This window comes from Anolis carolinensis, chromosome 3 (assembly GCF_035594765.1).
Source record: "Anolis carolinensis isolate JA03-04 chromosome 3, rAnoCar3.1.pri, whole genome shotgun sequence".
NCBI classification, from domain to species: Eukaryota; Metazoa; Chordata; class Lepidosauria; order Squamata; family Dactyloidae; genus Anolis; species Anolis carolinensis.
In genome coordinates, this window is record NC_085843.1 from 118,487,782 (window position 1) to 118,503,449 (window position 15,668).

At 40.2% G+C, this 15,668-nt stretch overlaps 1 protein-coding gene across 1 annotated transcript in view; it reads left to right on the plus strand.

Annotated features, from left to right (window-relative positions):
* Window positions 1-15,668, plus strand: part of rasa3 (RAS p21 protein activator 3) — a 173,511-nt gene that overhangs the window by 76,594 nt on the left and 81,249 nt on the right. Inside the window, exon 4 of the mRNA XM_062975435.1 lies at window positions 2,727-2,821. Within this exon, the coding sequence (XP_062831505.1) occupies window positions 2,727-2,821 (95 nt within the window). The remainder of the gene's footprint in view (window positions 1-2,726; window positions 2,822-15,668) is intronic.

The window sequence follows — 15,668 nt, forward strand, 5'->3', positions numbered from 1 at the left end:
CCCATAAGATTTCTTTGTTGACTTCAGTTCTTGCCTTAAATTCACAAACTGTAGGAAATTGCAAAAGAATGAAGTACTTATTTCTCTGTAAATAAGGCAAAGAGATCAAGTGTTGTAGATAAAAGGAAGAGGAAGAAAAAAATATATTATATTGGAACAATTAATGTCACAAACACTTAAAATACTAGCCTTCAATTTATGTTTGACATTCTTCAGGCACAGCTAAATGTTGTTTTCTCAGGTTAAGTCAGCTCAAATGTCTTCTTTTTCCCCTGCCACCACTTTCCTTCCCTACCTAGTAATTCACAAAAGTGCATGATAAATTAAAAGATTAAGCATGATGTATTTGCATACATAACCTCGCAGGTGGCTAAACTATAATTAACACAGAGCCATCTTGACTTGGGAATTTGTGATGTTTAATTGCAAGATGGTGCCTTTCTGCTATGAATTTTTTTGAAAAAAGAAAAATCTGTCACAGCAGTAATAAGTATTTTGCAAAAAGATGCCAGTTGGGCTTTGCTGCATTGCCTTCAAGTTATAGACAAGCTTGCTTGGTGATGTGGATTGAAGTGGATCTTTCTTGTTCCACTTTACTCAGTGCCTCACTACTTCTTGTCTGGCTAATCAGGTTGCTCTTTGACTTTTTTGGGTTTTTCCTCTGCCCAACCCAACTGGTCGTTTACGCCTATATTGTCCTTTCTAAGCCACCTTAATAACAACAAGAACAACAACAACAACAATAATAACAACAACAACAAGAACAACTATAACAACAGCAACAACAACAGCAACAACTTTATTTTTGTACCCTGCCTCCATCTCCCCAAGAGGACTCAGAGCGGCTTACATGGGAACGAGCCCAGTCAACATCGTAAAATATAATCACATTAAAATACATACACAATTTGACTGCCCTTCTCACATATCAACCTTAGACTTATTTAAGTAAATCATACTAGCAATCTCACCACTGAAGCAAACAACAAGGCAAATTCTAGAGAACTCCGGAGTGAGTCGCTTCTGCTAAAGAAAGAGACAGAGTAGATGAGAAAAGAACAGATGAGCATAGGACCAGTCAGGCTAGATTAAACCAACAAAATAGTTCAGGATTCTGTTTGAACACTGGCCAGATAAGATTTACCTGGGGGAAGCCCAGCATGAATATTTCTGCACCCTTTCATTTGTGCTGCTCAGCAACAGTTGAGTTCATTGGAAGCCTCCTATGATGTCTTAGTCCAGTGGTTCTCAACTGTGGTTCCCCAGATGTTTTGGCCTCCAACTCCCAGAAAACCTAACAGCTGGTAAACTGGCTGGGATTTCTGGGAGTTGTAGGCCAAAACATGTAGGGACCCACAGGTTTAGAACCACTACCTTAGTCTTTGAAGCAGAGAAGACTGGTCTACAGCTGGGGCTGAAGATGGAGAAGGCTGATCTGCCTTTGAACTCTGTGTCAAATGACTAAAAGGGCTTACTTTTAAATTCTCTTCTGAAATATGTTTGCTACACATTTCTAAATGTGGCAATACGAATGACAAATTCTTCTCTATACACAGTCATAATCCAGTAGCATCATCAAGAAGTTGAGTTAATTTCATAAATACTACAAATGAGCATATTTACATCATTTTAAAAGATTGTTGCAGCATAAAGGAATGGTATACAGCACTGGGTACAGAGACAAGGGGGAACATATCTTCTGTATGCATCAGTTCTTCTGTCTTGCCTTGTAGAACAGTTCTACTCAGCGTGATGCTACGTGGACCAATGCTGGTCTGAAAAACCATTAGATAGTTGTGGGGGGAGGGGGCACTTATAGGAAACTGGTACAAAAAAGGTACTGGTCCCTGACATATTAGAAAAGAAACATGCTCATCCCCCATTCAGCATAGCATGGGAAGTACTATTGTAGAAGATCATTAGTCTGGAGCTGCAGCTACCGGTATAGTAAAGGTAAAGGTTTTCCCCTGACGTTAAGTCCAGTCGTGACCGACCCTGGGGGTTGGTGCTCATCTCCATTTCTAAGCCAAAGAGTTGTCCATAGACACCTCCAAGGTCATGTGGCCGGCATGACTGCATGGAGTGCCGTTACCTTCCCACCGGAGCAGTACCTATTGATCTACTCACGTTTGCAGGTTTTCGAACTGCTAGGTTGGCAGGAGCTGGGGCTAACAGCAGGCGCTCACTCCGCTCCTGGGATTTGAACCTGGAACCTTTTGGTCCGCACGTTCAGCAACTCAACGCTTTAGCACACTGTGCTACTGTACTATACTGTAGAAGTAATGGAGTCTGACACCTCTTTGACTGCCCTGGCTCAGTGCTATGGAATCCTGGAGTTTGTAGTTGATTGAGGCACCAACATTCTTTTGGCAGAAAAAGCTAAAGATCTTGTAAAACTACAATTCTCGTGATTCCATAACATTCAGCCATGACAGTTAAAGTGGTGTCAAACTGCACTAATTCTATAGTATGGTATAGCATCTTCGGCCAGTGGTTCCTATACTTTGGATTCATATGGTTTTTTAGACTTCAGCTGCCAGAGTCTTAGCCTACTTGACCAGCAGCTGGAAGTTCAAAATATCTGGAAAGCTCAAGCCCCGAGACCACTGGGCTTGGCTGTTTTGAAAAGAAGGAAAAGGGGTTTTTTCATATACAGACTGATTGTTTGTAGAAATACTGTACTTATATATATCCAGCATGATGTTTTTGACTTGATGTCTTTTCAGGAAAAGTAGCAATATTAAAAGAAGATTTACAGAAGTATCATAACAGAGACACGTGGTTTCAACTGCAACATGTTGATGCTGATTCAGAAGTACAGGTGAGACAGTTTCTTTCCTTACTAAATCGAGGGCTGCATAGTGCTGGTAACCACAACAATGAAGAAGACAATATTATTGTAACTAAAGGAGATTGCATTGAAAATGCTTCAAGGAGTCACTGTACAACAACTGTTGTACATAGACTGATACCAGTAATTTGATTTTGTCAAGCCATTTGTGTTGTAACAAACATACTTCAATCTGCTATTGATTTCATAACAAACCACTGTAGTTCCTTCACTTGGAAAGAGGAAAAACTACAGATCTCAGATAACGTGTTTGATTTTGTTATGTTGCCTGCAACTGAAAATTCATTACAAGTCGAGCATCCTTTTTCTGGAGTTCTGAATTGCTCTAAAATCTGAAATCTTCCACATGGGTGGCTGAGGTAGAGATACCTTTGCATTTTGATGGTTCAGTGTACATAAACTTTGTTTCATGCACAAAATTATTTTAAAACATTGAATAAAATTACCTTCTATAAGGTGTATATAAAACATAAATGAATTTCATAATTGATTGACACTATTATTTGTAATTTAATGATACTTATTTGCACACTCAAGAGTAGAGGCACATACCTAGAACTCTGTAGTTGTTTATAGACTGATAATTCCAGGGTTCTGGGAGACATAGAGGTCACTAGCATGGAGTGCTCTGTGCTTAGCCATATTTGGAATGTAAACAATTTGCCACATTGTTAAAGGAACTGACCAGGAACTGGTACAGCTTTTTAATTGCATATGTATGCTTTCTCAGTTTAACAGTTTAACTTTACCTTTTGAATTCTTGTGGAGTTTTATTTTGCAAATTATAACTGTGAATCATTTCATTCTCATAATAAGAAAGAAGTCCTATTTTGTCGATTTCTTTTCTGGGTATTGGTCTAGTAATTGTTTTGAAAATGTAATATCCCCTTCGCTGTGACAAGGAAGACAGAAGCTGAAGTAGACTTGACTGTAACTTGAGGAGGGAGGAGGCTTCTCCCTCTGGTCCGATCTGGAAAGTTAAAAATGTGACACATAAATCTTTTAACAGGAAAGGGATAAACAGAACAAGATGTGAATAAAAAAGGAAATCTGTTGAAGAGCATACAGGATGGGATGTCCTACTAACACTTGAAAAGGACACATCTTGAGTTCTGATTCATGGGAACTGTTTCAAGCCAAGATATGAAACCACTAGCCTAATCTATTTGTTAGTCCCAGCTAGAGTAGACCCAGGGCCTCATCCTAGGATGCTTCCCTACCAGTCCAGTGATGGATGAGCACACTGCCCATCCGACAATGTCGCTGGACTTCCAGTTAAGGCCCAATGCACAAATGGAGTGGAAGCATCATACAATGTTTCCCTCCCAACACAGGAGCCTGCCCGTATTGTGCTGTCTCCAATGTGATGGGGGAAGTGTCACTGCGAGAAAGCAATGTGCGGGGCAACAGATTCATCCCACCAACTCTGTAGATCAGTGGTTCTCTATCTGTGGGTCCCCAGGTGTTTTGGCCTACAACTCCCAGAAATCCCAGCCAGTTTACCAGCTGTTAGAATTTCTGGGAGCTGAAGGACAAAACATCTGGAGACCTACAGGTTGAGAACCACTTCTTGAGATCTTTGGCAAAGCCTGGCAGGCAAAGTGTGATGTTTCACCTGACCTTTGTGATAAGTTCGTAAGTGAATCAATGACATTTAATATAAATATTCATTTCGCAAGTTTCCACTGATTGAATGGTTATTCTTTACTTGGGACTAGCAAATGGATTTGATCACAATTTGATTCTGATCCTGGCTTATTTTCTATTTTGATAGTCTAAACCAGTGGTTACCAACCTTCTTTTTTTTTCCTTTTTTTTTTTTTTAACCAGGGAGCACTCTGACCAGGGACCATTCTCCAACATTAGTACCAAAAGGGTTATGAAACAGTTTTTGGTCAACTTTAGATTCGGTTTGATTATTAGGGGTGCTGATCTGTATAGGAAGGATAATAATATAGAGGATAGCTTTGACGGTGTGGTGAGTGAATTAGAACCAAACATCCTGAGGAGTGAGATTGAATGGGCCTTAAGAAGCATTGCTAACAACAAGGCAGCAGGAGACGACAGGATCCCAGCTGAGCTGTTTAAAATCTTGGAAGGTGATGCTGTCAAGGTGATGCATGCCATATGCCAGCAAATATGGAAAACACAAGATTGGCCATCAGATTGGAAAAAATCAATTTATATCCCCATACCCAAAAAGGGAAACGCTAAAGAATGCTCAAACTTCCGTACAGTGCCACTTATTTCCCATGCCAGTGAGGTAATGCTCAAGATCCTACAAGGCAGACTCCAGCAATACATGGAGCGAGAGTTGCCAGATGTCCAAGCTGGGTTTAGAAAAGGCAGAGGAACGAGAGACCAAATTGCCAATATCTGCTGGATAACGAAGGAAGCCAGGGAGTTTCAGAAAAACATCTACTTCTGCTTTATTGACTATTCTAAAGCCTTCGACTGTGTGGATCATAATAAACTATGGCATGTTCTTGGTGGTATGAGGATACCAAGTCACCTTGTCTGTCTCCTGAGAAATCTGTATAAAGACCAAGTAGCCACAGTAAGAACAGATCACGGAACAACAGACTGGTTCAAGATTGGGAAAGGAGTATGGCAGGGCTGCATACTTTCACCCTCCCTATTCAACTTGTACGCAGAACACATCATGCGGCATGTGGGGCTTGGGAATCCAAGGCCGGAGTTAAAATTGCTGGAAGAAACATTAACAACCTTAGGTATGCAGATGATACCACTCTGATGGCTGAAAGTGAGGAGGAGCTAAGGAGCTTTATCACCAAGGTGAAAGAAACCCTGAAATCTGGGTTTCAGTTAAACATCAAGAAAACCGCAACTACACCTATTGATAACTGGCAAATAGAGGGAGAAAACGTGGAGGCAGTGACAGACTTTATATTTCTAGGCGCAAAGATCACTGCAGATGCAGACTGTAGCCAGGAAATCAGAAGACGTTTACTTCTTGGGAGGAGAGCAATGGCCAACCTTGACAAAATAGTGAAAAGCAGAGACATCACACTGGCAACAAAGGTCCGCATTGTCAAAGCAATGGTATTCCCCTTAGTAACCTATGGATGCAACATAAGTAACCTAAGGAAGGCTGAACGAAGGAAGATAGACGCTTTTGAACTCTGGTGCTGGAGGAAAATCCTGAGAGTGCCTTGGACAGAAAGAAGATGCAACCAGTCCATCCTCCAGGAAATAATGCTGCTCACTGGAGGGAAGGATATTAGAGGCAAAGCTGAAGTACTTTGGCCACATCATGAGGAGACAGGAAAGCTTGGAAAAGATCACGATGCTGGGGAAAATGGAAGGAAAAAGGAAGAGAGGCCAACCAAGGGCAAGATGGATGGACGGTATCCTTGAAGTGACTGGCTTGACCTTGAAGGAACTGGGGGCAGTGACGGCCGACAGGGAGCTCTGGCATGGACTGGTCCATGAGGTCATGAAGAGTCGGAGACGACTAAACGACTGAGCAGCAGCAGCAGATTCAGAAAATTGCATTGGATAGACCACATCAGCTCTAGTTTCTGATACAGAACACATGCCATCCAGTAGTTGCCATCTGCTTGCCCACAGAAAACCATATTTAATAATCTAGAGCTTATGTGGTCTATCCAATGCAATTTTCTGAATCAGCACCCCAAATAACCCCAGGAACAGGCCTAAAAACGAAGATACAAAGGCATCCCCACTTCCAGGTGCTACATGGAATGGCTCCGCTCAGGAGGAGGGAGGAGGAGGAGTAGCAGTCAGGAGGCTTGTTGTCACGCCTTTTGTGGGTAGTCAGCCTCTTCCCTCCCAACATCTCAGTTGCCTTGGCTCTCCGTCGCTCTCGTTGCAATGGTGTAGTAGCTGTGAGGCCACAGAACATATTTTAGTTCTTGGGAACCACTGGTGGTCCATGGACCACAGGTGGGAAACCACTGGTTTAAACAAACCACAGCTCCCTGAATTCAGATATCCATTGGACCAGTTATTTGTTTCAGTATGAAAGCAAATTTTCTGACCACTGGTCTAGACCAAATATAATCAAAATACACAGTTGAATATATCAACGGAAGTCTTGGAAGGTATCCCCCACAGATATGTGGGTCATACTATATAGAATCCCAAACTTAAAAATCAGATAGATAAGAAATAGTGCTAAAACCTTTACATTTTTTCATACTGCTGTTGGAATTTGGAGTAGAGCATTTCGTTTATGTACCCTGCGATTTTCACTAGATCATGATATAAAAAGTAATGACTAATTACTGTCTAGGCTTGAAGTGTATAATGTACAGTGAATGATATTGGGTGTTGGCCTTAGTTAAATGGTGAGCAGAAGTTTAAAAACACACACAGATAAGCACACAAACGCTGCAGTACTAGTATGTCTTCCTGTGGGAAATAAGCGTTTCCTTTTATCACGTGAAATGAGCCAATATTCATACAGCCCTTAGTGTGTTTTTTATACTCACTGTAGCTTTGACACACTGTTGGGAGTTGTTTGTCCAACAGTACTTTGTAGAAGCCTGCTGGTTCTTTATAATTTGAGTCCTTGTGTCGTGTAGCAAGTATTTGTGAAAATGTCTAGTTAATTAGAGACATGGGGCTTAAATACTAATTATAAACACTGTGCTATTTCAGGACTGTTTATCACTTCCTCTAATTTTGCTTTGTAAAAACCAGCTTCTTAATACCACATTTGGAGCACAATGATAAGTATTTAGAAGAAGTGGATTACATTAACTTTTTAGGATTCTTTCTTTTTTTTTTGGTAAACTGTCAAAAGAAATTGGACTCTTGGACGAGAGAGAAATGTAGCATAAATAAATAAAAAGGAGTGTGTACAACCTGGGTATGATTTCCATGCATAAAAATGGTCAGATATCTCACCAAAATGAAACATTGAACCTTTTAGTACTGGTGAGGGGCTGCAAAAGGAAGATCATATTAGGTGAAATTCTACAGATGCATATAGAGAAAGAGAAGGATGTTCTCTGTAATCATTGTCTGCTTCCAAAAGCTGTAGACATTTCCAGGAACTTAGAAGACTGAGTTGGCTGTATATTGTCAGTATGAATCAAGTCCCTGGCAAGATCAAGGGAGGAAGGGCAGCCTACTAACAAGTTCCAGAAGTGTTTTCTCAGAAGGTCAAAGCATATGAAGAACCAAACAAGATGTTATTGCAATGGCATCTTCTCCATAGGAGAAAGCCCCTAGTGAGGACATTTCTTACAGGAGAGAAGTGGGAGTGTTGGATCCTTACATTCCTCCAAAATGTCATTGCCCCCCCCCCCCCCCCAATAAATTGTGGAAACATATTTCAACACTCCTAGTGTTGAACAAAAAGTTGAAAATGTGGTCTTTGGTGTGTCAGAAATGGGGTGATGCAGGTTTTCCTCTAATTCTACCCACCCTGTTTGTAACCATGACTTATTCCAATTCCACCCGCAGTAGCGACCAGCTGTTGCACCCATGCTCCTTTGCTCCTTCTCTTGCTCTGGGATCTCCCTGGCAAGCAAAATCAGATTCTCAAAATCCCCAGATGCACATTAGTTCTACATTTGCAGCACTGAACTCATGGTTATAAATAGAAGAGCACTTGGATGTGTGACACAGTGGAGTCCAGATTGATTTACTAGTGATGAGAAATGCAGATTCTAAACAACCTTCTGAACTCTATATTCTCTCATGGGCTGATTTGAGAGAAGAGTTGCTGTCTCCGGTGAACATCACATAGTTCTTCCCCTCCCACTGTGGATGTCTTGTGAAATGTGCAGTGGTTTCCACAAACTATCTGCACATATAGAGGGAGAAATAAGTTTTAAAAACAGAATTAAACACAGTGAGGGAGCAGAATGGCTGAAATTGTAACCTATTCAGGTTTTATGTATGGTGCAATGCTGCTGGCAGAGTGTAGTCCATGGAGGTGTTTCATAGGAATCAACAGAGTTCTGCCTTCCACTGCTGGGCATTCAGATTCATATTGGTTTCATGATATGTACTTCCTTGCTTACCCTGAAGGTATCTTCATACTCTTCATTCCCAGCGTGCATATTTATCCTGGAAAAAGAAAAGTAGACCCAAAGGGGAGATCTGCAGGGGAACAAACTTCTGTATAGTTATGGGGATGCATAATAGTCTTCCTCAGGATGAATTGTCTGGCTCAGTTACTGCAAGTCCAGATGTGCACTGACAGGTTGCTCACAAGGCAACTCCATATGCTGCTTTAGATGTATGTGCTGGACATTTGTACACAATTGTTTGCAGTAACTGTGCAATCATTAGAGGTAATCAATAAATTTTCAATTATGTTTATGAAATTCATGGGGTTTCCATAATTGGGTAATGACTTCTAAATCTAAATTTTCATGGGAACAGCCATAAAGTTATACAGTCGGCCCTCTATTTCCACAGATTCTGCATCTACGGATTCAACCATCAACAGCTTGAAAATATTTTTTTTAATCCAAAGCGAATCTTGATTTTGCTTTTATATAAGAAATATCAGTTTACTATACCATTGTATTTAATGGAACTTTACCATCCATGTATTTGGAAATTCACGGGGGTGGGGGGAGTGGGGGAAGTCCTAGAACCTAACTCCAGTAGAAACCATTTTTTAAAATTCCTGCCTAAGTGATTTTCCAAGATAGCTTTGTGCTCAAAACTGTATTTTGCGAATTGTATATGTGTACATTAAAATGCGCAGATTTATATTACAGTAGATTCTCCGTTAACTGGAACTGAAGCAACCAACAAAAAAAGAAAAATATTTAAAGAAAAATTAAGATAAAATCAATTTTTATAATACAGTAAAATAAATCTTTACAATACATGAAACTGTGTTAAACTGTTAAATTTGTCTTTGTTTGCTATTATAATTACTATATTTCAAAAATAACATCAGGTCAATTCAGAGTTTATTGCCTGGCATAGTTTGGGATATAGTAGTAATCAGGCCTATTTTTAATACTGACTCTCAAGCAACCAGAAACTACAATTATCTGGCATCTACCAATCCGCATGGGTGGTGGTTAACTGAGTCTAATGTATATGGTTTATGTTTTAAGAATTCTGATTTCAGTTGTAGTGTGTAGTGTGTGAAATACTGAGAACGAGTGAAGGCTGCCTGCGTTGAACTACTCCCACCCCATCCTTTGCAAAATAATCTGTTATTTAGGACATTATAAACAGTTTTTTAAAATCTCACTATTGTTCAGTATTTGTGGTAGTACTTCTTCCTCAACTTAATTTGCATGCATCCAGCAGAGTGCTTATTTGAACATAGTTAATCATTTGCGAGATAAGACTGCTGAATTGTAACCACACACACCATGTGAAAGTGAAAAAAGCTATTTCCAGCTAATCTGCTCCTCCACCCAGGAAACAACAGGGTGTGACCACCTTATCTAACAAACAATAGTTTTTAAAGTTTTTTTTTTGTAATATATGTTTGCGATTTCAGCACAAGATTTTTGTTCAGAGATAAAAACAATTTATGTTAAATATGCAGTGAGGTTAAGAAAGTGTGAAATGTTGAAACTGATCACAGAGCCAAATTGCAACAACCTTCTAGCCTTGCTTGTTCAACTGGGGACACCACTGTTGACATTTTATCCAAACGGCTAATGTATTCTTGTTTATCCTTTGTACATACTCTTCAACCTAAACAACTGTGGGGAAATCTGTATTAGTTGCTACTCGTGTTGCGAAGCTGTTTGATAGCTCTCATCAGGGATCCAGCCTACAGCTTCAGGTCTTGGACTGGTGACTGAGTGCTGGCAGGTGGCCATTTAGTTTGTGAGTCCCACTTGGCCTTAGCCAAAAAGAAGTGGCAACACCAGCTCCATGAGCATTCAGCTGAGACTTCATGACCTTTATAAAGTTTCCTTGCTGTTCTGAGGAACAAAGAAACATGTTCTTGCTGCTCTCCAGCAATTTTGTCAATGTCTATTGTTTCCAAATGCCGGCTGAGATCTTTTGGCACAGCACCCAATGTGCCCATCACCACCAGGACCACCTGCACTGGTTTCTGCCAGAGTCTTTGAAGTTCAATCTTGAGGTCCTGATAGCGGCTGAGTTTTTCCTGTTGTTTTTCGTCAATGCGACTGTCACCTGGGATGGCGACATCAATGATCCAAACCTTTTTCTTTTCGACAACTGTGATGTCTGGTGTGTTGTGTTCCAGAACTTTGTCAGTCTGGATTCGGAAGTCCCACAGTATCTTTGCGTGCTCATTTTCCAATACTTTTGCAGGTTTGTGATCCCACCAGTTCTTTGCTGCTGGGAGGTGGTACTTGAGGCATAAGTTCCAATGAATCATTTGGGCCACATAGTTGTGCCTCAGTTTGTAGTCTGTCTGTGCAATTTTCTTACAGCAGCTGAGGATATGATCAATGGTTTCATCGGTTTCTTTGCACAGTCTGCATTTTGGGTCAACAGCTGATTTTTTGATCTTGGCCTTAATTGCATTTGTTCTGATGGCTTGCTCCTGGACTGCAAGGATCAGGCCTTCTGTCTCCTTCTTCAGGGTCCCATTTGTGAGCCATAGCCAGGTCTTCTCCTTGTCAGCTTTTCCTTCAATTTTGTCAAGGGACTTCCCATGCAATGTTTTGTTGTGCCAGCTGTCAGCTCTAGTTTGTAGTGTGGCTTTCTTGTACTGGTTTTTTGTCTGCTGTGCTTTGAGGAGTTTCTGATTTTTGACTTCAATCAAAGCAGGTTCTTCACTTTGCTTTACATATTCTGCCAGGGCATGTTCTTCTTCTTTGACTGCTTGTTTGACTTGTAAGAGTCCTCTGCCCCCTGATCTTCTAGGCAGATATAGCTGGTCAACATCACTGCGAGGGTGCAGTGAATGATGAATGGTCATGAGTTTTCTTGTTTTTCTTTCCAAATTGTCCAGTTCCATCTGTGTCTAGTTTATGATGCCAGCAGTATATCTTATGACAGGTATGGCCCAGGTGTTTATGGCCTTGATGGTGTTGCCTCCATTGAGCTTGCTTTTGAGGATTTTTCTGACCCTTTGTGTGTATTCTTTGCTGACCACAGTCTTCACATGTTCATGCTTGATGTTGTCCAGCTGTAATATGCCCAGATATTTATAGGCCTCTGGCTGGTGACACTTTATTGTTTGGCCATTAGGCATATTTATGCCCTCACTTTCAATGATTTTTCCCTTCTTCAATGCCACTGTCGAACATTTGTCCAAGCCAAACTCCATGCTGATATCAGTGCTAAAAATTCGGACAGTGTTAGTAAGAGACTGGATTTCAGTTTCCGTTTTCCCATACAGCTTCAGGTCATCCATGTACATCAGATGCGAAATTTTGTGAGAATTCTTAGATGTTTGATAGCCGAGATTTGTTTTTTGTAAGATTGTTGACAGAGGGATCATGGCAATAATGAAAAGCAGAGGGGACAATGAGTCTCCCTGGAAAATTCCTCTCCTGATGTTGACAAGTCCATAGCTTTCATTTCCAACAAACAGTTCAGTTTTCCAGTGCTCCATCATGTTTTCAATGAAGGTGCCAACGTTTTTACTAATTCCGATGGCGTCCAGGCACTTGATGATCCAGCTGTGTGGGGGTGAGTCAAAGGCCTTTTTGTAGTCAATCCACGTCATGTGAAGATTAGCTTTTCGGCTTTTACAGTTCTCCAGAATCATTTTGTCAATCAATAACTGGTCTTTTGTGCCCCTGCTTTTCCGTTTGTTGCCTTTCTGTTCATCTGGCAAGATGTTTTTTTCTTCAAGATAGTCTTGAATTCTATCAGCTATGATGCCAGTCAGTAGTTTAAACATAGTGGGCAGACACGTTATTGGCCTGTAGTTTCCTGGTGCTGCTCCTTTTGTTGGATCCTTTTGTATCAGGTAAGTTCTTCCAGTTGTTAGCCATTCACTGATACTTCCTTTTTGCAGCATCTCATTGAATTGTTGGGCCATTTTTCCATGTAAACTAATCAGATGTTTGAGCCAAAATCCATGAAGTTGATCACTACCAGGCGATGTCCAGTTCTTGACTTTTTGCACTCATTTGCTGATCATTTCAGTTGTTATTTCCATCTGTTCCATTTTGTTCTGTGAGAATTTTCTTTCAAACTCCTTTATCCACCCAGCGTTTTTGTTGTAGTTCTTATTATTTTCCCAAAGCTCTTTCCAGAACTTCGTAGTTGCAGTTTTCTCTGGCTTTATGATTACTGTGTCTGTTGTTTGGTTCAGGCTCTGGTAGAACCATCTTTGGTCTGATTGAAATAGTTGATTTTGCCTGTACTGGATGATTCTGGCTTCATATCTTTCAATTTTTCTGGCTGTTGCTGTAATTTGTTCTTTCACAATTTCCAAGGCTTCTTAAATTTTTCTGGTGTTCAGCCAGTACTTTCTGATCAGGTATTGCTTGATTTTGTCATGACATGATTTTGAATGACAAAATCAAGCAATACCTGATCAGAAAGTACTGGCTGAACACCAGAAAAATTGAAGAAGCCTTGGAAATAATAATAATAATAATAATAATAATAATAATAATAATAATAATAATAATTATTATTATTATTATTCTTTATTAAGGGACTCAAGGCGGTTTCCAACGTGTAAGGCAAACATTCAATTGTCAGAAGAAAACCATGCAAACAATAAACAAAATAGACACATTCAACAATATACACAACATAATTACCATGTTAAAACACCCTAAGGTAAAAATAAAATATTTTTAAAACCCATCTCATTGTAGCTCCATCAGTAAAGGGTTCAACAAACAATGGCCAGGATTACAAGATGAGCGTGGCCAACTATAAAAGAGCTGGGCCAGGAAGAGTCCAACAACATACTGATTGCTAATTAAATAATACAGAGGTCCTTTGCTGATGTCTTGGCTCACATGAGGAAAAAAAAGAGTAGAAACTCAGACAGTATTTCATCAAATATAAAGCACACCGTTTTCCCATTTAAGGGGTTTCAAAAACAAGGTGAGCCTTAGATTTGATTGCACCTTTGAAGCACCCATTTTTGTTTTTGTTTTTAACTGTCTTACCTCCAAGAGAGGAGGAGGAGGAGAAGGAGGGGGGGGGACCCCCACAATTTTGTCCTCAGCCAGGCAGCTGTTTACTGATATTTTAGTTAGTTATTAAGATATTTTAGTTTCCTGTTTCTGGTGCCTCCCCACTGGTCCCACAGATTTAATAAAATAGACTCATCCAGACAAGATGACTTCTAGATTTCTTCACACTCCCTCCTTACCCCACACTACAAAGCCACATTGAAATGACAACAAAAAAAAGTATTGTGCGTGCAGAGCAAATTTTAAACAATATATAAAAATGTTTTTTCCTAAAATTGAAGCTTCAAAACCCTTACATTTGATGGCACCTTAGTTTCAATTGTTCACATTCCTTTATTCTTAATATACATTAATGTATTTTTAAAACCTTTAATTATCAGTATAGTTCAAATGAGGAAAACAAAAGTCATCTCACTGAAAGATGAGGCAGAAGTACTGATAGTTGCAGCCATTGCAATGAGAAGTTAAGCAGATGTATATAGCATATCATTCAAAGCCTAAAATGTAAAGAAGTTAGCCTAAATAGAGGAGACGTGGTGAATGAATAGTATTGTATAAGAGTCCATTCAGTAGTAATTCTCTAGTTTGGACTAGGCAATAAGATTTAGAACATGTTACACCACACAACACGTGCTTGCAGGAATCTCACACAGACAGAATTGTGACTCACAGTAGTCTAGTCTCTGCCCTTTAAGGTACGTACAAAAAGGCATGCCCTTGAGAATGGAGGAGCACCGTAGCATCTCTGTACCTTCAGGACCCACAACCACCACAGCTTTTGTGTATTGCCACTGGTACCATATTCAGATTAGGTCTGCATCAGTCTTGATTATCTATAGTTTTTTTTCTTCCTGGGATTAAATGCAGGACACAACCAGAACTTGGCAAAATTACTTTTTTGGAATTGCTACTTTGGATTTCTACTCCCACACTCCTTCAAACAGCATCGACAAAGCTGTTGCAGTCCAAATATGGCATGGTCCTATCCTATCCCTGTAAAGAGCAAATAAGACGGGAGGTTGAATCTAATACGTGACCTGCATAAATGAACAAATGCTGGTATTCAGAGCAAAAGCCCTTCAGTATTCTGAGTGCGTGTCAAGTGCTTAGTCTCAAGCATGCCTCGATCTCTCCCACTTTCACCACAGAGCAACTGAGAAATGTTTGGCCATGCCACTTGAAGGTCTTGAGGTAACAGCTCCCAGTCAAAGTACCAGAAACTGCCATTCAGGGATAGCATCGATAGGCCTGAAGGAGAGAGACCTTGGATGGATGAAACTTTTTCCCATCCTACCATACTATCGTAAGATTCAAACCTCATAATGCGGGCCAGTTATATCACAGACTACTCATGAGAAAGAGCTCTGGCCATTGGTGTGGAAGTACAAGAAAGAGAAATTATAATTTGTTTCTTGTCCCTTTTACAATCTATACAATGCAGTCTATAACTTAATTGGAAAAAGGACTAGTACAGGGCTGCTAATATGGCCCCATCTACACTGGCATTTAATGCAGTTTGAAACTATTTTGTTGTCAGTGTAGATTCATATAATTCAGTTCGGTGCAGTTAAACTGCATTATATGAGTCTACACTGACCATATCATGCTGTTTCAAACTGCATTATATGACAGTTGAGATGGGGACATGGATTTCTGACTTTTGCCAGGGAAAACAACAGGTTGAATGCTCCCAATATGTTTGGGACCAGAAGTGTTTTGGATTTTGCAGTCTCCCCCCCCCCCCCCCCCAGATTTTG